This window comes from Brachyhypopomus gauderio, chromosome 15 (genome assembly GCF_052324685.1).
Source record: "Brachyhypopomus gauderio isolate BG-103 chromosome 15, BGAUD_0.2, whole genome shotgun sequence".
Classification (NCBI taxonomy): Eukaryota; Metazoa; Chordata; class Actinopteri; order Gymnotiformes; family Hypopomidae; genus Brachyhypopomus; species Brachyhypopomus gauderio.
In genome coordinates, this window is record NC_135225.1 from 12,572,377 (window position 1) to 12,597,093 (window position 24,717).

A 24,717-nucleotide genomic window follows, 5' to 3' on the forward strand; every position below is an offset into this window, starting at 1 on the left:
AGTGCAAGCATGTGTGTCTCATTGCCGGGACGAGGTGGGGAGGCTCTACACCAGGAACACATCCAACACCACGCAAGGACACAGCCATGCATCACAGAGAGCAGCGCCCAGAGCCCAGACGGCCGTGAGCACGGTCTGATTGGCCGTTAATTCAGGCGCGTGTTTTGCAGTTAAACTCGCTTAAACATGACGCTGAGAAAACACGAAGCAAGGTGCCAGTTGGCACAGGGTCCAGATCTTCTTCTTAAGATGCAGCGGGTGAGAATAAAGTCCTACTGAGGGCCAGAACACTCCACTTCTCATCACTCATGGGCCACACATCCCTTCTGCATTTCGCAGTGGGGAAACTTGGCAGCTTGCAACTAATAAACCTTCCTGCATCATGTGGTTGTACAGGACAGCACAAGATGTAAGCAAATAGACCCACACCGTGGCTCGCTGTACCGTCTGAGCGGGGACCCTGCTGAAGGAGGCCCTGGGCACCAAAATACGATCCACTGTAATAAGCTTTTGTGCTGAATAAGTCTGGGTACGTTTGTACATTGTTAACATTTACATCGACTCCTTTGAATACGTGAAAACTCCATCCACATAGCACATGGTGGTTTTGTATACACTGGCGCAGTAATGTACAGCAGTAACAGCAGCAGTGTAGCTACTGCATTAGCCACTTCTGCTGAAGTGCATTGGCAGTGTCTATGACAGGTAATTCTAAAAACCTGCAAAACAGCTGAATTGTTCAAAACTTCTCTCCCATGTACATCAGCCAGGTGGGAGTACGTCTTAGTCTCTCCACACGGTACAGCACTGGCACATCTCCTGCTTCTGCTCGTGTGCTGCTGTTTAATGAAGGACACTGTTCAGCTCCACGATGACTGGGCGACTGCGGCCTGCGGAATCAGGCTGCATTACTCTAGGAGAGGACACCAGACGTGCAGCACTGCCACGGTCCAGTAGTGGCCATTCCAGCTCCACGGAAGTTGCTCTTGGTGCTAGACTCCCTTTGGCATGTTTTAGACTGTGCTCTAAAAGACTACTCTTCCCTAATTATATTCCAAATGTCTAATGGATTTTAGCTGCCATGTTTGTAGTTTGAGGTCATTTACTAAATTGACATTTGATGAAAATCTCAAAGCTGAGAATCAGTGCCTGAGTGTTTTTGTTTCTGTTCTTGTTTGTTTTAATTCAAATAAGCTCCAGTGTTCATTCCATTTCCTAAACAGATTAGTGCCTAAATGGCAGAGCGTTCAATCGATGAGTGAGTGCGTGAGTGCGTGAGTGCGTGAGTGCGTGAGTGCGTGCGTGAGTGAGTGCGTGCGTGAGTGAGTGAGTGCGTGAGTGCGTGAGTGCGTGAGTGCGTGAGTGCGTGCGTGAGTGCGTGAGTGCGTGAGTGCGTGAGTGCGTGCGTGAGTGCGTGAGTGCGTGCGTGAGTGCGTGAGTGAGTGAGTGAGTGAGTGAGTGCGTGCGTGCGTGCGTTGGATGGATGGGTGGGTGGATGGGTGGATGGGTGGATGGGTGGATGGGTGGATGGGTGGATGGGTGGTTTTTGGTTGGAGGAGCGAAGGCCTTTAGGTGCCTCCATCTGCCTAAGGCACGGAAGCACCAGCCCTGTTGAGCCCAGAGCTCATCTGACCGTCCTCTCTCACTTCATCCTACTGTCTTTCCTTGCTCCTTGTGTAGTGTGTGTGTAGTGTGTGCACATGTATATGTGTGTTTGAGGTTTCCTAAAATGTTCCTGAGTGTGCTCTTTCACTACAAGTGAAGCTGTATTCTCTTTTGCTGCACTTCAAACCAATGCAGGGAAGATTTTGTTTCATCAGACAGACTGACCAAGTTCTCTCTCTCTGTCTCTCTCTCCCTCTCCCTCTCTACGGCTATGCAGACGGAGCAGTTTGTGCATGCTCTGAAGGACGAGCTGGTTAAGAGTGCTCTCTTGGCCCTGCACGCCGCACGGCCTGGCTATGTGAGCAAGAGCCAGACCTCCAGCCACCCCGAGGTGCACTCTACCCCAAGCCCAGCCTTGGCCCCAAACCTGGCCCCAAACCTGGCCCCAAACCTGACCCCGGCAGCCATCCTGAACCAGAGCCCAGAACCTGACGCCGTCATCTGCAACAACGTGGCTGATTCCCAGACACCTCCTGGAAAGGAAACTGCACCTCTTAAACATCATGACATCCCCCACCACACAGAGTATGATGAAGAAGAATGGGCAAGTGTCCACTCAGTTCCTCACACTCCTGCAGTCACTCCACTCACTCTCCCACTAACCCCACTTAGTCATCCTCTGCAGAGTGTTCAATCGATGAGTGAGTGAGTGAGTGTGTGTGTGTGCATGTGTGTGAGAGTGAGTGAGTGAGAGTTTGCATGTGTGAGTGAGTGAGAGTTTGCATGTGTGAGTGAGTGAGAGTGTGCATGTGTGAGTGAGTGAGAGTTTGCATGTGTGAGTGAGTGAGAGTGTGCATGGGTGAGTGAGTGAGAGTTTGCATGTGTGAGTGAGTGCATGGGTGAGTGAGTGCATGAGTGAATGAGTGAGAGTGCATGTGTGTGTGAGTGAGTGAGTGAGTGAGTGAGTGAGAGTTTGCATGTGTGAGTGAGTGCATGAGTGCATGGGTGAGTGAGTGCATGAGTGAATGAGTGAGAGTGTGCATGTGTGAGTGAGTGAGAGTGTGCATGTGTGAGTGAGTGAGAGTTTGCATGTGTGAGTGAGTGAGAGTGTGCATGGGTGAGTGAGTGAGAGTTTGCATGGGTGAGTGAGTGCATGAGTGAATGAGTGAGAGTGCATGTGTGTGTGAGTGAGTGAGTGAGTGAGAGTTTGCATGTGTGAGTGAGTGAGAGTTTGCATGTGTGAGTGAGTGAGAGTTTGCATGTGTGAGTGAGTGAGAGTTTGCATGTGTGAGTGAGTGAGAGTGCATGGGTGAGTGAGTGCATGAGTGAATGAGTGAGAGTGCATGTGTGTGTGAGTGAGTGAGAGTGTGCATGTGTGAGTGAGTGTGTAAGTGAGTGAGAGTTTGCATGTGTGAGTGAGTGAGAGTTGGCATGTGTGAGTGAGTGAGAGTGCATGGGTGAGTGAGTGCATGAGTGAATGAGTGAGAGTGCATGTGTGTGTGAGTGAGTGAGAGTGTGCATGTGTGAGTGAGTGTGTAAGTGAGAGAGTGTGCATGTGTGTGTGAGTGAGTGAGAGTGTGAATGTGTGAGTGAGTGTGAGTGCATGGGTGAGTGAGTGCATGAGTGAATGAGTGAGAGTGCATGTGTGTGTGAGTGAGTGAGAGTGTGCATGTGTGAGTGAGTGTGTAAGTGAGAGAGTGTGCATGTCTGAGTGAGTTTCCACTTTCCTCCCCTCTCTGAGAGTAGAACAGCCTTTCACAGACTGGAGGGATGAGGGGATTCGCTTGTTTAGGTTTTGGGGTTTGGGGGATGTGCTTAAGATTTCAGGAAGACAGGTAAATGACCCATGCGATTTTCAAAAGTTTCCCAGCAAAAATTCAGCCTTGAGTTTGTCTCCATGGAGGCAGGAGATTGTGCAGGCAACCATGCTCCCAGCGGCCGTGAAAATGTTTCATTAAAAACCCATAAGCACCCCCGCCACAGCCGCTACTGACTCCAAGTCTGGAAAACTTTCTGTGTGGTATCAACGAGCATAAAGAGATAGAGACAGCCAGAGAGAGAGAGGGAGAGATAGAGAGAAAGGAGGGAGAGAGAGTGGGGAGATGGGGGTGGGGTGCCGGTTTTAGGGGGGATGAGAGTGAAGTTAGGCACTGCTTTCACCCGTACTGGGTCACAGACAAGTGGAACTTAGAACTTAGAGTTTGGCATCTAACTCCCCTAATTGCATTCTCAAGTTTGTGGGTTTGTGTGTGCATGTGTTCTTGTTTGCAGGCCCATCAGTGTCATAGCTCTGGCTAACAGCAGGGGATTAGTACCAAAGCAAAGACAACAATCTCTAATCAGTGACGAAATGGCTTGCTGGCCTTTGAGTGCTGTTAAGATGAGAAAAGATGGGGAAAAAATCCAAAAAGAATATGGGAGGGTGTGTGTGACAAAGGATGCTCAAAGCCTGTTATTATAGTTATCGCTATGGGAAGCCTAATTACTATTGCAGCACAAGGACATGATACATGGGCAGCCATAGAATCTTCCAGACAAAACAAAAGATAAGAGAGCCAGGGCGATGGCCCCGGGGGGGGCGGACGAGGGCTGGGAGATGGAGGGAGGGAGAGCCAGAGGGCAAATGACCTAAAACGATCTCCATTAAGGAACAGGGCTCTCTGGACGTTTAGCCAGCTCTCCTGTCCACTGTGGTTCCTAAAGAGATATTGGGGTTACATGTTTATTAACGTTGTGCCTTTCAAGTAAAGATGCTGTACTTCCTCAGTGCTTCAGCCTGCTTATCGGGCCCCAGTGTGTCCTCTTATCACGGCATTATTAACTGCCTTCTAGATGAAAATAAATGTTGGGTTTTTATAGCTGATAATTAGTTCCCCTATTCTGTCAAGCCTGGGTCTACCATCATTTACCCAAGGCTTAGGTCTGTAGTAAAAGCAAAGATGTTGCTTTTTTATTTTTTCATAGTGTGGGCCTGTTTCCAGAAAGAGCAACTCAAAGAGATTCCATATAGAGAGAGACACTGAGAAATCTCACATCAGTCTAGGAATAAAACATGGTTCAGAAACCATCATCCTTGTCCTAATTTTGTAGCCCTAGTGGACATCAACTAGTTAAAGGCCACAATGACGAAGATCATTCCTCCTTTTAAGGAACCCCATTATAATTAATAAACAGCATTCATCAGGAGGCACAGGCGAACATGCCATCCCTTTGTTGGGTCGCACTGGTTCTTAACTCTTGTTCTGGCCTCTCTAGGACAGGCTGTGGGCCAACGTGGCTAAGAACCTGAATGGTGTCATCGATGTGGTAGACAGGCTGCAGGGTCAGGACAACAACAACCAGGCTCCTCCTCCCGAGCAGACCCCGGCTGATGTCATCGCCTCCCACAGTCCTGGTGAGAACGGCCTTCTTCACACCACTCCTTGCTCTCAGACAGTGGTTTCTCATAAACACCAAAACTCTCTGGGGATGCTATTTTGGACCAGAGCTTGGCTCTGACTGGCTGTCCGCTGGTCCGCAGCCCACCTCACCTCCGTCTGTATCCTCCTGTCTCATTCTTTTATTTATTACAGCCCTCACATGGCAGGACAGAGCCCGACGTCGTGTTTATCTGTTTGAGAGCGCTCACGCTACAATGGCCATTAGCAATGTGATGCAGACAGCCGTTTGCAAGAGGGGAGAAACAAAACCATGTGCAGATCATAAGGGTGTGTGATGGAGAGAAGATATGTTGTGTTTCATTAGAGAAGGCAGCCCTGAGAGAATGCAAACCAAGCAGCACTTTCACTCACTCACTCATACAAACACACACATGCACACAGACTGTCAATGCATGTTTGGGCAAAGAAATCATACACTGGACAATTATGAACAGTAACACGTTTATCTTAGGCCTGAGACAGCGTGCCATACTGGTAATTATGGCATTAACTCTTTCTGTTTATGCATTTCAGGTTCTGGTTCTCACTGACATTCTCAGACACACACACAGCACATGACTCACACATTCACACACACACACACACACACACACACACACACACACACACACATATCCTGTCAGACTGTGAGATAAGACAGCAGTTTTATCAGTGCCTGTGTGGGGGTGAGCCTGAGCAAAGAGGATTTAGTAATAGCCTGAAGACATTAGCTGTCAGCAGGTGGAGGGAGGGGGAGGGGGTATAATTCAGGGGTCTGAAAACTGACCGCTTGAACTCCAGGAACCACCTTTCATTCAAGAGGTGTTCACTGCCATTACATAAATGTTGCTCCTCATATCCTCTAGGCCAGGGGTACTCAACTGGCGGACCGCGGTCCGGATCCGGACCCGAACGCAGTCCTGTCCGGACCCAATCTCATTCCTGATTAACTGGATACGGACCAAAACAAAAACGTAGCATTTATTTCAGGGCTATTGAAAAAACACTCCGTCACGAGTGTTACGTTTGCCACCCCCGCTCAACAACTTACGTTCGCCCCCCCGCTCAACAACAAGCCTGCCTGGTTGACGCTTCGCGTGCGGCGCGAGGGTCCGCGCGGCGAAAATGACGTAATCGCTGTGGCTCCGCGTGTGCGCGAGAGCCTCGCGCGCTGTCGGTTCACGAGGTCGTGCACCTCTCGAATTTTGTAACTTCGCGCCGCGCTTCAGCGCAATGAACAAAGTCACGTTTTCAGGGTTCATACACCTTTATAAGGTGGAATTAAAGCACTTGTACGTCACTTTCAAGGTCCATTTCAATATTTCCCAGCATGTTAAACATAATTAAGGTAAATATTTATACATATACTCGAAATAATTCGCTTTTTATCACATTATTTAATGGTTGTTTATTTAAAAAAACGCCCAATCTTCACGTCTTCACGGTCTCTCATGTTTCGTCCTGGAATTACAAGAGGCTCGTATTTGTTAACCTAATACAAGAGAACTATTCAGTCAGACAGCTATTTGTTGTGAAACCAAGTAGTTACAATTTCAAGCATTTTAAAGTACTTTAACCTAAATTCCAGCACTTTTCAAACCTGAAACATATAGCAACATTAAAATTGGTCAGGTAAATGTTCATTACCCTGTTTTGAGGGGTGTTTCTACCACATATCGTTTCGGACAAAACGCCTATCGTTTCGGAGAACACTGCAGTGACGCTCGCGAAAGTATAAACGCCTCCACCGTTCGCGCACCGTCCCCCCCCCCCCCCGCTCAACAACTTACGTTCGCCACCCCCGCACCGGACCTCAGGTCACAGGTATCTGCCAAAATTGGACCGCGGACAAATTTAGTTGAGTACGCCTGCTCTAGGCAATGCTGCCATCCAGTGGTCACTGGATATGCTCTGAACTAACCTTTAACCAACAAACCTTTAACCCTCAGGATGTTATGCTCATTGAGCATTGGCCATCTCTGTAAGTGAATTTTTGCTTGATGTATATCTTGACAAATCATTGGCCAGTGACACTATTTGGTGATCAATTTCATGTAAAAGTTTAGCTTCATTTTAGTTCACCCTTCAGAAACATAAAGCCGGGTAAACAGCTCTTAGAATGAGGTACCTAAAAACTTTTTTAAAAGCTCCCAGAAGGGTGATATATTTTTGTGTAAAACTCTTATTGCCTACATTCTTATATGGGTTTGCTTGGTCATAATGAGAAACACCCACTACATCACATGCACTGACTCCTGTTGTGCAAAGCCAGTTCTGGCCAGTGACCAAGACTTGTCAGAGATGACTTTGATAGGATTTAAGTGTTTGAACAGTGACATCAGAGTGTGGGCCAATGGGGGTGTATTGATAGTCTTACAAAAGTGGATTCTTTTTGATACATTTTTACCAATCCATTCAGTAAATACATTAACCTCTATTAACACTCCTTAAATTATGTACTGGTTCAGTTCAGTTCTATGGCTCAAGATACTGTCTGAGTAATGAATGCACGATTGCAGAGATTCTGGAATTATAACAGGCAGAGGGCGTTGTGCAGTTGGGGTGGAGGTATGAGACCATAACGTCATGTCATCGACAATGGTGGATGGCATAATTTCTTGGCTAAACCACATGGTCCACAGCTCCATGATTTGATTACAGTTTTGTGCCTGGGGTCTTAATTTAATGAATTAAAATCTTGGAACACTCATCTCCTGTGCAATGTAATATGACCCGAAATGTCTAGATGTGTCTCATAGAGTAAGTCTATTTGGAACATATTTGACTGTCAAGGTGAAGAAGGACTTTTAAAGTTTAACCAAACTACCTAACATTCCAGCTCACAAAGTACCTTCTACCAGTAACTTCTAATGCTAAGATTTTAGCTGAAGACATGTACAAGGCTACTTTAAGCACGTGGATAGCTTCAAAGACAGAAAGATGTTCTGTTCATGTAAAATGTGTAGTCGGACCAGGAACAGCAAAAGAAAATGGAAGAGATTGCTGATTGTAATGGCAGATACGTCATAGTGAAAGTAATTCACTATGGGTAATACTTCTGTTTGTCTTGGCCAGTGTATGTATAAGCTTATGTTACCTCTTCCTGATCTCCCCTCGTATTATGTGATCATAGGGGATGTCATCTGCGGCATCCAGATCATCCCGCATGGTTAATTGCTTTCTCCTTCCTAACATGACTTTGTCTCTATCCAACAACCAGAGACTCTTTTTTTCTCTGCTGCTCATTGATTATTTTTAATGGGGCATAAGCGCTTGTCAAATGGTCAAAAGTGCATGTATAATGCTCTCGTTACTTTTGATCAACTCGCACATTGTGGGTTAAACATCTGTTGGGGTTCCAGTATTGAATTTGTTATTATAGTGGTAACCTGAGTAATGTGTGGGAGTCATTTAAAGCCTGTTTAGGAGGACAGAAGGTGCCCTACTCTTCATAATTAAGGAAGAAGCATTTGCAGCCTGTGCCAGTCACCTCTCCAGGCCCGCTGGCATGTGAACATTTCACTACCTGAACTATTTAAAAGTCGTCTTCTCAAAATGGAATGTGATACAATCTCATCCACCACTACTGAGGAATTGTGGCTCAGAGTAAAACAAATACCCAGAGCACTTTAGGGCTCTGGAGGAAAGGCCAGTAAACCTCTGGCACATCGACTCAGAAAATGCTCAGCATTGAAGGTTTCTTTCTTTGCCTTCTTACTCAGTTTCCATTCCAATATCCAGATACTCGGTGTCATCAAACTCAGCAGACATCCCAATGGCGTCCCATTCAGTGAACATGTACAAGTCGAATGACTCCTCCCCTCTTATCAAAGTTGTGTTCGACTTCCTTGTTTTGGTGATCCATGTGTCTTTGTTTTGATTTCCCTTTGCCTTTGTGTGTCAGTTTTATGTGTCAGTTTTATTAGCCCCATCTAGTCATTTGTATCTCTACCTTGTATATTAATGCCACCGTGTTTCATTTAGGTTCTTGGTATTCATACCCCACGGGTGTATTTGCTGGTTGCTGCCCATTGTTTCAGTTTGATTGGTTCTGTCCGGTCATCTTCCCTTCACTATTCTGAGTGTTGTAGGTTTTATGTTTAGTTTCCTGTTCAGGTTTTCTCTTTTGTTGCTTCTGTCTGGTTGTGTTCCTAGCCTGGTTTTCTGTTTTTTTTTCTGGCTAGGTGGGGTTTGTGTTCCTATGTGTCCCATGTTTTTCAGCTCATTTTAATCATCACAATTGTGTCTTTTTGTAATTCTTCTTGCCCTTAGTTTTTTCATGTTTTACATCATCGTCTTTCTATTATGTTGTTGCATTTCGTTATGCCTCATCGCCCCTGTAAGTCAGGTCCTTGTTTGCTCATTGGTGAGGTTACGCTAGACCCTGACGTTGCTTCATTGAAAGCGTTCCTTCACGCATGAGTCCAAGGCATTACACTGGTGTGTGTGTGTGTGTGTGTGTGTGTGTGCGCGTGCGCGCACGCGCATGTGTAAATATACGTGTAATGTGTGGTAATATATATTATTAATTGTTAATCTATATAATATAGATTCCAAGGAGAGGCCAACTGTGACACATTGTTTGCTCTGATCTTATCAACTCTAATTACTCTGATTTTATTTCTATCTTTTTTTTACACTTAAGCAACAAAACGTATTCATTATAAGTAGAGTGTCTGTCAGTGGGGAACAGTGAGGAAACATGAGTAGCGTGAGGACGCTGGCGCTACTGGCTGCCGCTTCTCGCTGCTCCAACCTGTTCCAACCTGTTCCTTTTTTACCTGACGAACTGCCATCTGCCTTCGCAAATAAATCTACCACCTACCTGGATTACTCGCCGAAAAACATCCGGACGGCCCCACACTTCAACGCCGGTTGGGACCGTTACCCTCGGCATGAGCTGGCTAGGCTAGCCAACCAACGCCGCCTCCACTGGGCTAGCCGGATAGCCGCTACATCGCTCCTCAATTTTCACCCCACACAGGTTTTTCCCCTTGTTCTGATCACCCTTCTTCAGCATCTCGACTTTCACCTGCAGAAATTCACCTCCATACATCTCCAGGATCTGCCATTTTTCTCAGCGCCTGCCATGGTTTTCCGTTACACACCTACCGAACTTCACCGGCTCATTCCCACGCTGCCTCCACCCGCCGAGCTACTGGACAGTCTGCGGCACTTCGCACTTTTACGCCGACCCCCCTATGTGCATCGTGGATCTCGGCGGGGGTTCATCTACACGACAAGTGGCGTAAACTCCATTCCAGCACTGTGGACCGACAGCTCACACGCCGGCTCAAGTGCTTCCTCCCTGCGTCATCACAACAGCACGCGTCATCAGAACACGTCCTCTGTGAACTTTTTCAACCTCCTGACTATCCAAACCACTCCCTCAACCGCTTTTAAACAAAAGCACCTGAAAATCGCCCTCTTCAACACACGATCCCTCAACAATAAAAGCCTCATCCTAAATGAATTTATTACTGACAACAAACTCGACCTGCTCTGCCTAAACGAAACATGGCAAAAACCACTGGACTATTATTCACTAAATCAAACCACCCCAGCAGGATACTCCTATTTAGACAACCCACGTACCGAGGGCAGGGGGGGTGGCATTGCTGCCATTTTTAATCAAAACCTAAAACCGCGTGCACTGTCCCTCCCCTCAGCCCCATCATTTGAACATCTGGTTTTTAAACTCCCTGGACCTAAACCTCTTATCACTGCTATTATTTACCGACCCCCTAAACCCAACCCATCCTTTTTATCTGACCTTTCAGATTTCACCACCGCACTTTTCTCTATTTCATCATCTATCTTGCTTCTTGGTGACTTCAACCTGCACATTGACTCCCCAGACTGTAAACATGCAATGGACTTTCTGGATTTCCTAACCTGCTCCAGCTTCACCCAACACACAAATTTCCCAACCCACAATCGTGGACACATCTTGGATCTGGTCTGCTCCACTGGCCTTCACATCCATAACATGTCCAGCGTTGACCTCACCATATCTGACCACTTAGCCATTATATTTGACATTGACATCCCCACCCCTGACCCAAAACAAAACCGCAAAATCACTTTTCGCAACCTTAAATCCATCTGCCCAGTAACTCTTTCCACCTGCATATCTAACAGTCTATCCTGCTCCACTCTCCCTGAAAACCCTACCCCCACTGACCTCGTAAACACTTACAACAATATTCTGTCTACATCCCTCAACACACTGGCCCCTTTGAAAACAAAAACAGTCACCTTTTCCCATTCAGCACCCTGGTTCAACCCGGCACTCCATAAACTCAAGAAACATCTCCGACAGCTAGAACGATTATGCAAGAAAACTGGTCTCGCAGTCCACACCCTCGCTTACAAAGATCACATGCAACATTACAAATTAGCCCTAAATAAAGCCCGCTCAAATTATTATTCTGCCATTATTCACTCAGGTTCTTCAAATCCACGTTCCCTGTTTTCTACCATAAATAAACTCCTAAAACCCCACGACAACACTCCATCATCATTCACCCCTGAGAAATGTGACTTGCTCTTGGCATTTTTCAATTCAAAAACAGAAACCATCCACCACCTGCTTGCATCCTCCACTACCCTACAACCGGAACCCACATTTTCCTTTTCTCCACCTGACACTCAGCTATCTACTTTTTCACCCATAACCTCTGCTGACCTATCCAAAATACTCTCCACTATGAAATCTTCTACTTCTCCCCTGGACCCTATGCCATCTCAACTCGTCAAAGACTGCTTCACTCCCCTTGCTCCATTAATCACAGATATCATAAACTCCTCCCTCACCTCTGGCACAGTACCTTCACCTCTCAAACTTGCAGCCATCACTCCTCTTCTTAAAAAACCCGGCATTGACCCGGAGGACCTCAATAATTACAGACCCATCTCAAACCTCACCTTTCTGTCAAAACTACTGGAAAGAGCCGTTGCAAACCAACTCAAGATCCACCTTCTCTCAAATAACCTGTACGAAACATTCCAGTCCGGTTTCCGCACCCACCATAGCACCGAAACGGCCCTACTGAAAGTTATAAATGACCTTCTGCTTTCCTCTGACTCTGGCTCTCTCACCATCCTCCTCCTCCTTGACCTCAGTGCTGCTTTTGACACAGTAAAACACTCTATCCTTCTGAATCGACTCGAATCGATCGGCATCACCAACACCGCCCTCGCCTGGTTCAAATCCTACCTGTCTGACAGATTCCAATACATCACCATCAACCAACACAAATCCCACACCATCCCTGTCGTACACGGTGTCCCTCAAGGCTCAGTTCTGGGTCCCATCCTCTTCATTCTCTACATACTTCCTCTCGGACTCATCATACGTCGCCATGGCCTCAAATTTCACTGCTACGCTGATGATACTCAACTCTACATCACCACAAAAACCATCTCTCCTGCCATTCTCACCACCCTCACCTGCTGCCTTACAGACATCAAAAACTGGATGACTCATAACTTTCTCAAACTAAACAGTAATAAAACAGAGATCATTATTTTCGGTCCAAAATCCAGCCTCCCCACCTGCCAAAATCTCACTCTCGATATTGACGGCCACTCTGTCACTCCTTCCCCCCTAGTCAGAAACCTTGGGATTTATATGGACCCCACACTTTCTTTCAAATCTCACATCAACCATGTAGTCAAAACATCCTTCTTCCACTTACGCAACATAGCGCGTCTGCGATCCACTCTTCCCACCTCTGCTGCAGAGACATTAGTTCATGCTTTTATCACCTCCAGACTCGACTACTGTAACAGCATTCTGTATGGTCTCCCCTCCTCTGTTCTTCAAAAACTACAATATGTTCAAAACTCTGCTGCCCGACTCCTCACCGGCTCCCCCCCCAGACAACACATCACCCCTGTCCTTCGTCAACTTCACTGGCTTCCCATAAAACAACGCATACACTTCAAGATCCTCCTCTTTACCTACAAGGCCCTCAACAACCTTGCCCCTTCATACCTATCAGATCTCCTGCACCGTCACGCCCCCACCCGCAAACTCCGCTCTGCAGATGCCAACCTCCTCACTCCTACTACTTCTACCAAACACAGGTCCATTGGGGACAGGGCTTTTGCCATTGCTGCCCCCACCCTCTGGAACTCTCTACCCCTGACCATCCGAAACTCTGATTCTCTGCACTCCTTCAAACATAACCTCAAGACCCACCTTTTCCAGTCTGCATATAACACTTAAGTCATTACCCTATCTTTCCGTTTTGTTTTTCTTTCTTTTTTTGTGTGTATGATTGTACGTGAATTTCTGTGTGAAATTACTGTAAAGCGACTTTGAGTACTAAGAAAAGCGCTATATAAAACAGATTTATTATTATTATTATTATTTAATAAATACTTGTATCCACAACTGTCTCAGACATATTATACTTACCTGGCAGGGGTGAGACCATGATCAGGAAGGTGGTTCGCCCAAGGTGAGGCTCAGCCATTGCACTCAGGCTGTGCTGACCCTTGCGAATTCCCCAAATGCGGGAATCTGTACTGCATAATTTCTGGTAGTGGGGGACTGCGTTCACGCTCTCCCCTGTTTATTTTTAGGGCCTAAAAATAACCCCACCTAACACCTAACCCCAACTGCTCCCCGGGCGTTGGGCTAGGGCTGCCCACCGCTCTGGGCACGTGTGATCCACAGCCCCCTAGTAATCACTAGTGTGTGTGTGTGTGTGTGTTCTGACTGCACAGATGGGTTAAAAGCGGAGGACAAATTTCGATTGGGGTGTAAAAATCACAATTGACAAAATATGGCACATTTCATTTCATGTTTTCAGTTTTTTTTTTCAGTCTTTTTTCATACTTTTTCATAGCTCTGTCCTGCTTCTGTGTGAACATCTCATGTCTAGCTGTTTGTTGCTTCAGTTCAGTGAAGGTACACAATGTCAAATATACTGTGTATGTCTGGAGTGCTTTGTAGAAACATCTAGCCCTCTCCCTTAAGCACTCTCACTGCTCAGAGAGCCAAAAACTAAATGCATCGATTTGATGAGGGCGAGAGCGTCCTGCACCCTGCATATTCCCAAGCACCGATCAATCGGTCTTGCTTGGATTGCTCTCTGAACAGTACAGCACACATTTTTACTTCAGTCTTTAGAGACTGAGTACTTTAAAATATTTCTCCCTGGCTTATTAACACCAACCCCTCCCCTTCCTCCCTCCGTTGCAGCCGCAGAATGGGGCGAGCTGCTCTCTCCTTTGGTGGCGGCCCTGAAGGACTCCGTCAGTGAGGTGTCCGAGCGGGCCAGCAGGTCCATGACGTTTGTGCTCCTGCAGGAAGCTGCGTGCAGCGCCCCCCACGGCCTGCAGCTGCAGCAGAGACGGGACACGGTGTTCAGCCAAGCGGTGAGCGTGGCCTGGAGGGCCTCACTTCCAGAGATGGAAAAGAAAAATCTCACTTTATAGGTGACAAATGTTTAGGCTCACTGCCAACAGAGGTTAATATAGAACACTCAATAGAGCTCATTTAAGGGTGCCATAGAATGGAAAAACTTATAGACCTGAATATAGAGAGATCAGTACATGGAAGTAACATATTGTGAACATTGGTATTTAACAGACAAGTTGTTCGTTTGCTCTGCACATATCACAATTTTGCGGACTTTAGACAATATCGAAGAAGGATTTGCTCAGAGTTTCAAAAATCATTCAAAGTGTCATAGTGAGCCAAGTGCTGTAGTTTGGTAACTTAAGCTACAAGCAAGCAAGTTCCAGGCAATCAGAATAGCTAGCTAGCAACACTGTACTGTGGCCTTGTGTCATGAGCATCAAACATGCAGGAAAAAAGTAGGTAGCTAAGGCAAATCCCTAATTGAAGGGGTTAAGGAAACGAACAAAAACAAAACCGAACCTAAAAGTGCTCCAACAGGATTAAAAGAAGTCAGCGCAACATACAATGACTCACAAATAAGCACAAAACATTACAGGCTTCTGATAAACGTCATAGCGTAAACGTCATCACCTCCAGATGGTGTGATGATTGAGGTTCAGTGCATACCGCCGGCTGGAGTCATGGCGAGAAATCAAAACAAAGACACGTGATCTGAAACAATAAACATAAACAAACACCACGGGGAAAGCTGCAGCCATATGGTAATGGGCACTGGCATGAGAGGAGGCATCATCCCTCTTAGTTTATGAACACTCAAGTTAATTCTATTTCACTGCCAGTCTATCAATCAAAACAAAAAGCTTGTGTTGTCATATAAATCTAAAAGATGCATCTTTCTCTATTTATATGTCAGGGAAATTTCCAATGAATATTTCAACGAGACATAACTCAGAAGCTAACTAGATCAATAGTTAGCTATCTAACTAACATTAGGTTCACTACTGAAGTGGAAACATCATTTGACATGTGTTAATCAGTTTTGTGACATATCCTGTGATGCACATTCAAACAGAATTATTGGATGACTAAATGCTCTGTTAGCTCACCTCTTGCAGTGTAAGCTGTATTGTAGTGAGTCATCTGTAATCCAGCCAATTGGAGCAGAGCTCATCAATTATTCATGAGCCCACCCAAAAAGGAGTTGCAAGAAAAAGAAAACAGATTGTTACATTTCATAGGGCCAATTCATAGGGTTGATGATGGGGTAAAGTGGATTGGTGATGAGATGAGGGCAGAAAGGAAACCAAAAAACAATGTGGAGACACGGTGCATGGATGCCATGAAAGCTGTAATGCAAATCAGGCAACATGCAGCGATTTACCATATAAACCAAGACCAATGACATTAAACAGTAAATTCTCTTGTTACAACCTTGTCTTCCATTATCACATTGGTTTATTTTCTTGTGGAAGAAGACAAGAGGTTACTGAAGTACAGTTCTGGCACGTTTGAGTGGGAGTTTCTCTTGCTTGGTTCAGAAACAGCATTACCTTCCTTGTGGAGTTCACCAGCTTATTACTGCTCTAGTATTCCCTTTGACAGAGATGTCTACCTTTATGTGCTTTGGCTACTGTAAATGTTCAGCTGACACCATTGTGTAATTATATCATGCCACTGCTTTAATGTGTTCTCAGTGACGTTCTGGCTTGGATCAGCATTTTCCCAAAGTACCCACAAGCCATAGTTCACGAGAGACTTAGGGTTACAGTTAGTCATTGTTGTCCTGTGGACCCTGACCAGAGGCGGACGAAGTACTCAATTTCATTACTTGAGTCAAAGTACAGATACCACTGGTCAAATGCTACTCCGATACAAGTGAAAGTTGCATGTTCAAAATCTTACTTAAGTGAAAGTACTGAAGTACTTGCTTTTAAAAATACTTAAGTATTAAAGTACACCTTCCGTCACATTTGTAAAAAAGTTATAGTTTAAAAGTATTATACATCCTACCAAATCCTCTTTGGGCATAATATTCATACAGTCTTTGATAATAATCCATAAGGCATATTCCAATGATGTACATCATTCAGGTAGTGGTAGCAGAAAAGTTTAACCTACACTTTAGTTTAAGGAACAAAAACATTTTCTAAAACCACAATTCACTGATTAGCCTTGCCTAACCTGTTTAAGCAAATTATGTTACCATATTAAAAGTCAATAATAAAATGACGGTTTTCTCTCTTTGCTAGTTAGGTATTCAGTCATCCAATACAACATTATGCTACAGTCAATATAAACAAAGACAAAGTAAAATTAGCAGTGTGGCATCTTGGTAGTCTAACCTTGCTACAACCTTTTGCAGTATGGCTAAAGCCCACCAACTCCATGCCACCCAACATGCTAACAAACTCTTTTCAAACTAGAAATCACAGCCACATTAGAATTATTGACATTAATTCTACACTGACATTAGAATGGAAACATTATTTGACAAGATTCGATTAACCCACACGGTTTCCCTTATTGATGTTTCCGTAGTTTGAATTACTTGCCAATATAATGTTAACATTATTTATAGTGATCCTAGCAGACCTAGCAGTGGAGTGAGCAGGCAAAGTCATTTCACTAGCCTTACTGCAAAGCTCCTCTGACTACATAGTCACTTAACAAAACATTTAGGCTGCATAACGTAATATACTTCCTCAGGTGGGACGGTGAATTTTGGTGTGCAGTGATATAGTTTGTTTTTGGCAAACAAAGCATGCATTTAAAACGATAGGAATGATTCATTCGTTCAGAAAACTGGAACATTTTGTCGAGATATGGCCATGGGTGCAAAAGAGCATGCCAGGATTGCCAGCTCTCACGCATTGAGCGTGAGACACACGCATTTGACCGTTTTCACACGCTCTCAAGCCACAGTCCCGATATCTCACGCCGAAAAAAAATCTAGTTTATTTACCTCTGATCTATATCTATCAACCACCGGCGATCGCGATATAATACTTAATTTGTGTCCATTTTTCACCGCCCCGGTAACGTTCGCCACCCCCCGATCAACAATTTACACTCGCCACCAAGTCCAGGTTCAAATCTCCCTCCAAGCGATCTTGAAAAGTTGGCAACCCTGGCATGCTCCATCACCGCCGTCTCCGCTCATGTTGCTGTTATTTAGGAAAAGAACGACTAGCGACACCGAACTTGATTTTACACCTCACAGACACATCCTTGATTGCTGATAGGCTGTCACCTGTGAAAATACTATCGGGGGAGGGGAGGAGAGTTGTGTGTGGAAGTAACGAGTAACGAGAGCTGGACAGAAATGTAGTGGAGTGATAAGTACTGTATTTGTTATTCAACTGTAGTGAAGTGAAAGTCATAAGTATAAAAAAAAAAATCAACTTAAGTAAAGTACAAATACTCAAGAACTGTACTTAAGTACAGTACTTAAGTAAATGTACTTCGTTACTGCCCACCTCTGACCCTGACCAATGTCCAGGTTTTGTATCTTCATTATCCCACACACCAGTGATTTAGCTTATCGGGTTATCATTGAGTAAAATCTACTGTTTTGAATTCAGGAAGGCTGCTATACAATGCAACCATAGGTCAACCAAAGTTGGAGAGGTGATTTTGAGAACAGCCATTCAGAACAGAAGGGTCTAATGGCCGGTTCAGACTACACGAATTTAGCCCGATTTTGACCCGATTTTGTCGTAGCCGACAAATTGCCTGCGTCGGATCCGAATTTCAGTGTCGCGAGCGACAAAGGTCCGTGTAGTACAAGGGTGGGCAATTAATTTTTACAAGGGGCCACATAAGAAACCTGAATTGTGTCAGAGGGCCACACAAACGAAAATGACGTCATTACGATGGCCCCGCCCACCTTGCACGAACTTCCGCAAACGGTGGAGGCTTTTATACTTGCAGCTTCACATTCTGTGTAGTGTTCTCCGAAACGATGTGTGTTAGTATAAAGAAACACCCCTCAAAAACAATGGAAGGAACATTTACCTGACCAATTTTAATGTTGCTTTTTGTTTCAGATTTGAAAAGTGCTGGAATTTAGGCTAAATACTTGAAAATGTTTGAAATTGTAACTACTTCGTTTCACAACAAATAGCCATCTGAATGAACAGTTTTCTTGTATTACATTAACAAATACGAGCCTCTTGTAATTCCAGGACGAAACATGAGAGAACGTGAAGACTTTAAACAACCATTAAATAATGTGATAAAAAAGTAAATATTTAACTTAATTAAGTTTAACGTGCTGGGAAATATTGAAATGGACCTTGAAAGTGAGGTACAAATGCTTTAATTCCACCTTGTAAAGGTGTATGAACCCTGCAAACATGTCCATCGCGCTGAGGCGCGGAGTGCGCGCAAAGTTACAAAATTCGAGAGGTGCACGACCTCGCGAATCAACAGCGCGCGAGTCCCTCGCGCACGGGCAGAGCCACCGCAATTACGTCATTTTCGCCGCGCGGACCCCCGTGCTGCTCGCACCGCGTCAAGTAACCAGGCTTAAACCTAGCTTTAAAGCACTTCTACGGCACTTTCAAGGTCCATTTCAATATTTCCCAGCTGACTCAGGTTCTCTCTAAGCTCGGTTTCTGGAACGGAAAACCCTGAGTTTTCTTACCCGGTTTCTTAATTGAATCCGCTTTCTGGAATACCCCCTGTTCAGTCAGCTATTTGTTGTGAATCAAAATACAGTTACAATTTCAAGCATTTTCAAGTACTTTAGCCAACATTCCAGCACTTTTCAAACCTGGAACACAATTCACAATTATAATTTGTCACGTAAATGTTCTGCCGTTCGTGCGAGGGGTGCGTAGTCGCGCGCTACGTTCACTTGCGAAAGTATAAATTTTGCCTTAACTTGTCGCTGATCACCTACAGTGTTTCTTGCACAGCTCACACACAAGCACGTACATCCACACGGAATTAACAAAAACGTAGCGCTTTCAAAATAAAACAGTTGTATTGCACGCACGACATAGATATTTGTTAAATTTATGATTGGCCTCTCACGGGCCGGACAGGGACGCACAACGGGCCGGATGTGGCCCGCGGGCCCTGGTTTGCCCAGGTCTGGTGTAGTATGACATAGTCCACGAGCAGTAATTTGAGTGAGCGACGCCGTCGGACTGTCCGACGAAAAGACTAGCATGTTAGAATTTTTTGTATTTTATCGCCTAGTTTTATATGCTCCACGATGTGCTCCCTGACGCTTACCAATAGGAAGACAGAGTGTTCTGTGGCGCAGAACCACCACGCAAAGTGCTTCTGTAGCCATTAGCTTCTATGCCCCGCCCCCGCGCAATGATCTACGAACTTACGCCGGGACGAGGACGATGTTTGGTCGGTGACTAACGTGTAGTGTTGCCAGTTCCTCGAGTACGACATGAAATGAATATAACTGCTAATCTGACATAGTGAACATCGTGAGGGACAAAAAAGTTGTGTAGTCTTAAGAGGCATGTCTTAGTACACTCCAGTGATGACTAATAAGAACCCAACTCTTCTCATATGTAGGCCTATAGGAACGGTTTTTTTTCCTGCTAGCTAAGGGATTTGAGGGTTATGTTACATCAGCTGGGGACCGTCTTATTACATTTGAACAAGCAGGAGACTGCTAAATCTCACTCTACACTGAAAAAGGATCAGATACTTTAAAATTATGCAAAACATACATCCTCTTCAACCCTAGCAAATCACCAGCAATGTTGAAACACCACAAATTCTATACTAATGCTGAAATACATACAAAGAACTATAAATTAATATATTTCTGTATATTAACTACAACCACAAAGACCATATAAGGTTAAAAATGTCTTTGGTCAGACTTGTTTATGTGTAAGGAAACTAAAAGCATTTTAGCAGGAAGCACTTTGATACTGAAAGATGTGTTGGAATGTTCTCATTTTCAGTTTAGCGTGAGCACGCATCAAGTATTTCACTTTCAGATTGCTGGGCTGTATGACAGATGGGGGGGCAGATCTCATAGGATCTGCCCTTGAGCTGGCCTTAGGAGTGATTGTTATTCTGTCACACGAGAACAATACAGAACTCTGTGTGTGTGTGTGTGTGTGTGTGTGTGTGTGTGTGTGTGTGTGTGTGTGTGTGTGTGTGTGTGTGTGCACATGCTCTCTGCAGCTGGCTGCGTTAGCCTGTGGGTTCATCGTGCGGCTGTACTCTGGGATGGAAGACAAAGGATTCCTGCAGCAGCTGCGTGCTGTGGGTCTGGTGGCCCAGTTCGAGAGCCTGCTGAGCACCTACAGTGAGTGGCCAGACAATCCACGGCCCTCTCACACTCACAGCCACACGCTCACTTAGCACCTCAAACCAGAGTCAAGATAGTACGCACATTTTGAACCACCTAATCACCAAACCGATCAGTGTCCCCTCATGACATGCTCTAAAGCAGGTTTAAGTGAATCATGCCTAAGGCATGTTTTAGTTTCTGTTGATTTCCTCAAGGGTTAAACCAGGGCACCAATGTAATCATAATGCTGTTCTGAAGCATTCTAATAGCCCGAACTGTCCTCTAACTTTGCTCAAATACAGGTCATCTAAAGTCAAGCCCCTGTACACCCACAGCGTTCTTGCCTTGGAGCGGGTGTCATTAAGCAGAAAGTGTATAACAGGAAATAAATTATACAGGAGGAAGATTATGAGAAGTGCCCACATACAATCCTGTAAATGTACAGTCCTGTAAAAGAATCTGTGAGATTCCAGAACTGGATCCCAGGAGGGTGTGTGTGTAGGCACTCCCATTTGGAAGTGCGTCACCTTTAGAGTGACGGGAACATTCACTCCTGTAAAAGTAAATCGCTTCATATTTGAAATGTGTGTGTACTGCAGAGGTTCTCTTGTGTTTGTACATGCACAAATCCCTGTGCGTCTCCATACATGTATCCAGTGTAAAGTAGCATGGGATATATGGGCTTCAGTGTGTTGGTGGGTGTGTGTGTGTGTGTGTGTTTTTCTAAGGTGAAGAGATAGGCATGCTGGAAGATATGGAGGTGGCGGTCTCTGACCTACAAAAAGTCACCTTCAGAATCATAGAAGCAGCTTCTAATGATCTTTCCAACCTGCAGCCTGTTGTTAGTGGGAAACGGTAAGACACACGAGCACACACACACACACACACCCTCACACACAGACACTCTAGACTACTTCAGATTTGCTTGTGGATACATTTTGTTGTCCTAACTTGATCAGAATGAAAAAGAGATGAAAATACATGACTGAGCAAGCACTTTTACTGAAGATGAATTATAGCTTCATGTAATCTTAATTCTGACTACTGTGTGCTGTGGTCATGTCTAGAAAGTAAGCTAAGCTACGTACTGTAGTTGATAGGAGATTTTCTGGTATATATTTTACCTGGAGAGCATCTGAGCCACACCAGTAAACCGTAATGTCCATCCGTCTTTAGGATTATCGGCGTTAAGGGAATAAATGTCCCCTCTCCTCCCTGATTGAGGGCTTATGCCAGTTCGATGGTGTTTTGAGCCCAAACTTAGAAACGGAGGTTAGTCCGTCCGTCCTTTTGTGGTGGTACTGTCACATCACAACCCGTGTTGGCTTCTGACCGCTGTCCAAATTCAAATAATCTCTGCCACAGCCTCAACTGGCCTTATTCCCATTGGGTGGAAGTGAGACATAGATGCTGTTGTCCTTCACAACGTCTCCGCTTGGTCGGTCCCAGACCAAGCTATACAAAATCTAATGTGACCTCTTCCAGGAGAATGACTCACATTTCTGTAGTTCATGTCAAGGTATAGAAGACCCATCTGTCAGAGACTTCTGGGCCCTTAAATAAGCCAAGCAAGCCAGTTGAAAACAAGCCAATCCGTGCAGATACACTTTGTATGTCACTCACAAAGGCGGGTCTAGCCAACAGTGTTAAGCTCATTACTGGTATCCCTTAGTGCTGTTCAGGTTTGTGGCTTATGGAGGAGTTTGTATTCACATGCTTAGTGTTCATTTGCTCAGTGGATACAGTTCGTCAAAGGCAGTGTAGAGTGGGACTAGGATCAAGCTACTACTTGTACAGCACAGCAGAAATATGAGAGAGTGTTTGTGCATGTGCATTTACAAGTGTATTCAATACTGCACTTTGTCCTTACATTATAATAGTGAAATGATCCAGAAATCCACTTGGCTCAGATGTCCCTGTTTGTGGCGTGTGTGTGTGTGTATGGGTGTGTGTGTGGCAGAGACCATTACACTGTAGATGTGCCACTCCCGACCCAAGCCTTCCAAACCTTGCCAGATGAGCTGCGTCAGGGCAAGCTGCTACAGGTCGTTCCTGTTCTCTTCAACGTGGGCATCAACGAACAGCAGACCATCGCAGAAAGGTATGACCCAACCATGTGGTCAGCCAGTTTAGGAACGGTATCTTAAAGTACTTACGGACTCAACTTAATTGCAGAGTCAATTAAGTTCTTAAGATATTAAAGTGTCTTTAAATGTGTTAAATGTCTGCCTCCTCCTACCCTCCCCATGACTTTCTCTATCGACTTCTATTTCTCTCTTTTCAGATTTGGGGATATATCGTTACAGGAGCGGATAAATCAGAGGAATTTTGACATTTTAGAGGCTTACTATAAATCACTGAGTGACAAGGTTCCATTAGAATGTAAGTCATTTTTGGACAATGTTTTCATATACTCATATTAACAGTTAAACAGCTCATTTTTGCAGGTGCACACAATGCAAACTTGAGTGATTAAATGTACAGATGGCACATTTTTGTAAGACAAGGCACATATTTTTTTTATCTTGATATTATCTTTGGTATAAAATGTTTGTTTTGGGGGACTTTTTTTTCCTAATCTGTCTGCAGTATGACATTAAAGTTTTCTCCAGTCTGTTTTTAATAAATCAGAAGTAGAAGCAAGTCTTGATCTTGAAATCTAAAAATCTATTGAAACGCATGCATGATTATACCCATATACCTAATTGTTTTGCTGATGAGGAAAAACAGGTAAAACAGCTCTACGTGGACATAAAAGGAAAAAGTCTAAATATGTGTGGCAGCAGTCACGGGCCAGTTTGGGCTGGAGTGTTATCTTTACACAGCAGCATAGCCTCTGGCCTCAGGGTTAGGAAAGGGTTCCCGTCAATGTGCACATCAACCCACTTGTAGTCATGCTTCAAAATCAGGATCTGATTTATTGTGTGTGTGTTTTTGACACACACACCTGTAGTGTTGTTGACACCCGAGTCCTGGCAGCGTTAGTAAAACTGCAGGCACTGACAATGAACACTTTGTTTGTTTTTTGTTACAGTACACCTTGGCATGCCTTTTCTAATTAATCTCTCTACGTATCTGCCTCATAAATGTGTGCACCCTCAATCTCGGACACCGCATCTTCAGCAGGGCAGGGTAGATCTGAAGATATCCCCTTCACATGCTGTTTTCCCTGACTTTCTCTTTCTCACACTCTCTCAGGTCTGCCCTGTTTTCAGACGCAGACTGATGTTAAGGAGTTACTTGAGACACTGGGCCAGAACGTAGTGACCAAGAAGAGGAAGAACGTGGAGATTCTGTGGCTGGCAGGAGTGGTAAGGCTGCTGGCCCCGCGGCACGGCCTCCGTCTCTGCAGGGACAGCCCACAGTGGCCGAGACGGTCACGGCCGCGCACACACACTTGTCCAGCTATGAGCTACCCATGCTGCTGTCCAGACTTTTGTTGTCAATTTCCTTGTTCTTCAAGGGTTATTATTTACATTACTGTGTTCAGCAGATGCTCCTGTCTAGAGCAAAGTGCACATGGGCGTAATTGCTTTTCCAGTAGCCACCAGGGCCTAGTTTATTGCTGTTTATTAGTTGAGGTGTGTTGCACAAGGTGTGCGTCTCTGTTCGACACTTGCCTGGGGGGACGATTAATTCCGCCTTCTGCCTCAGAACAAGGTGAAATTGAGCCTGAGAAATGTGCAGCGTAAAGAGGCTGAGTGCACGCCCTGTGGTCCCAGTCTCCAGCAAGCCACGCTTAATGCTACTGGAGTATCATGTACTGTCTATACTGACAACTCTCTGGAGCATCAACTCTGAAGATGGCTGCCACACAGTGACATTAGCCAAACATTGTGTGCTGCTGCTCTTTGGTTTTGGCAAACACTTCAGTAGTCATGGCCAAGAATTTAGTTTGTGCATACGCCCTGTGATTTCCTTAAATTTCAGGCTGAACAATTGACACTCGGACAATGATGTATTTGCAGCCTGTCTCTTGGGAAGCCCAGATTGTATATGGCATTTGTCCTGACCTAAGATAATCCTGCTAACAGCAAAGGGCT

The 24,717-nt window shown here is 45.0% G+C and overlaps 1 protein-coding gene and 1 non-coding gene across 13 annotated transcripts in view; both read left to right on the plus strand.

The window, feature by feature from the left end:
• inpp4b (inositol polyphosphate-4-phosphatase type II B) overlaps window positions 1-24,717 on the plus strand; it is a 141,517-nt gene that overhangs the window by 101,470 nt on the left and 15,330 nt on the right. For all 12 annotated transcript variants that reach the window (XR_013121214.1, XM_076973960.1, XM_076973961.1 and 9 more), the window contains 8 exons: window positions 1,883-2,209; window positions 4,861-4,999; window positions 14,239-14,414; window positions 20,566-20,689; window positions 21,403-21,529; window positions 22,635-22,775; window positions 22,959-23,056; window positions 23,873-23,985. Coding sequence is in view for 11 of the 12 variants with exons in the window: in XM_076973960.1 (XP_076830075.1) it covers window positions 1,883-2,209; window positions 4,861-4,999; window positions 14,239-14,414; window positions 20,566-20,689; window positions 21,403-21,529; window positions 22,635-22,775; window positions 22,959-23,056; window positions 23,873-23,985 (1,245 nt within the window). In the remaining variant the exon portion in view is untranslated. The remainder of the gene's footprint in view (window positions 1-1,882; window positions 2,210-4,860; window positions 5,000-14,238; window positions 14,415-20,565; window positions 20,690-21,402; window positions 21,530-22,634; window positions 22,776-22,958; window positions 23,057-23,872; window positions 23,986-24,717) is intronic.
• Window positions 13,442-13,605, plus strand: LOC143477149 (U1 spliceosomal RNA). The gene has a single exon (XR_013121493.1). It is a non-coding gene; the product is annotated as a U1 spliceosomal RNA (small nuclear RNA).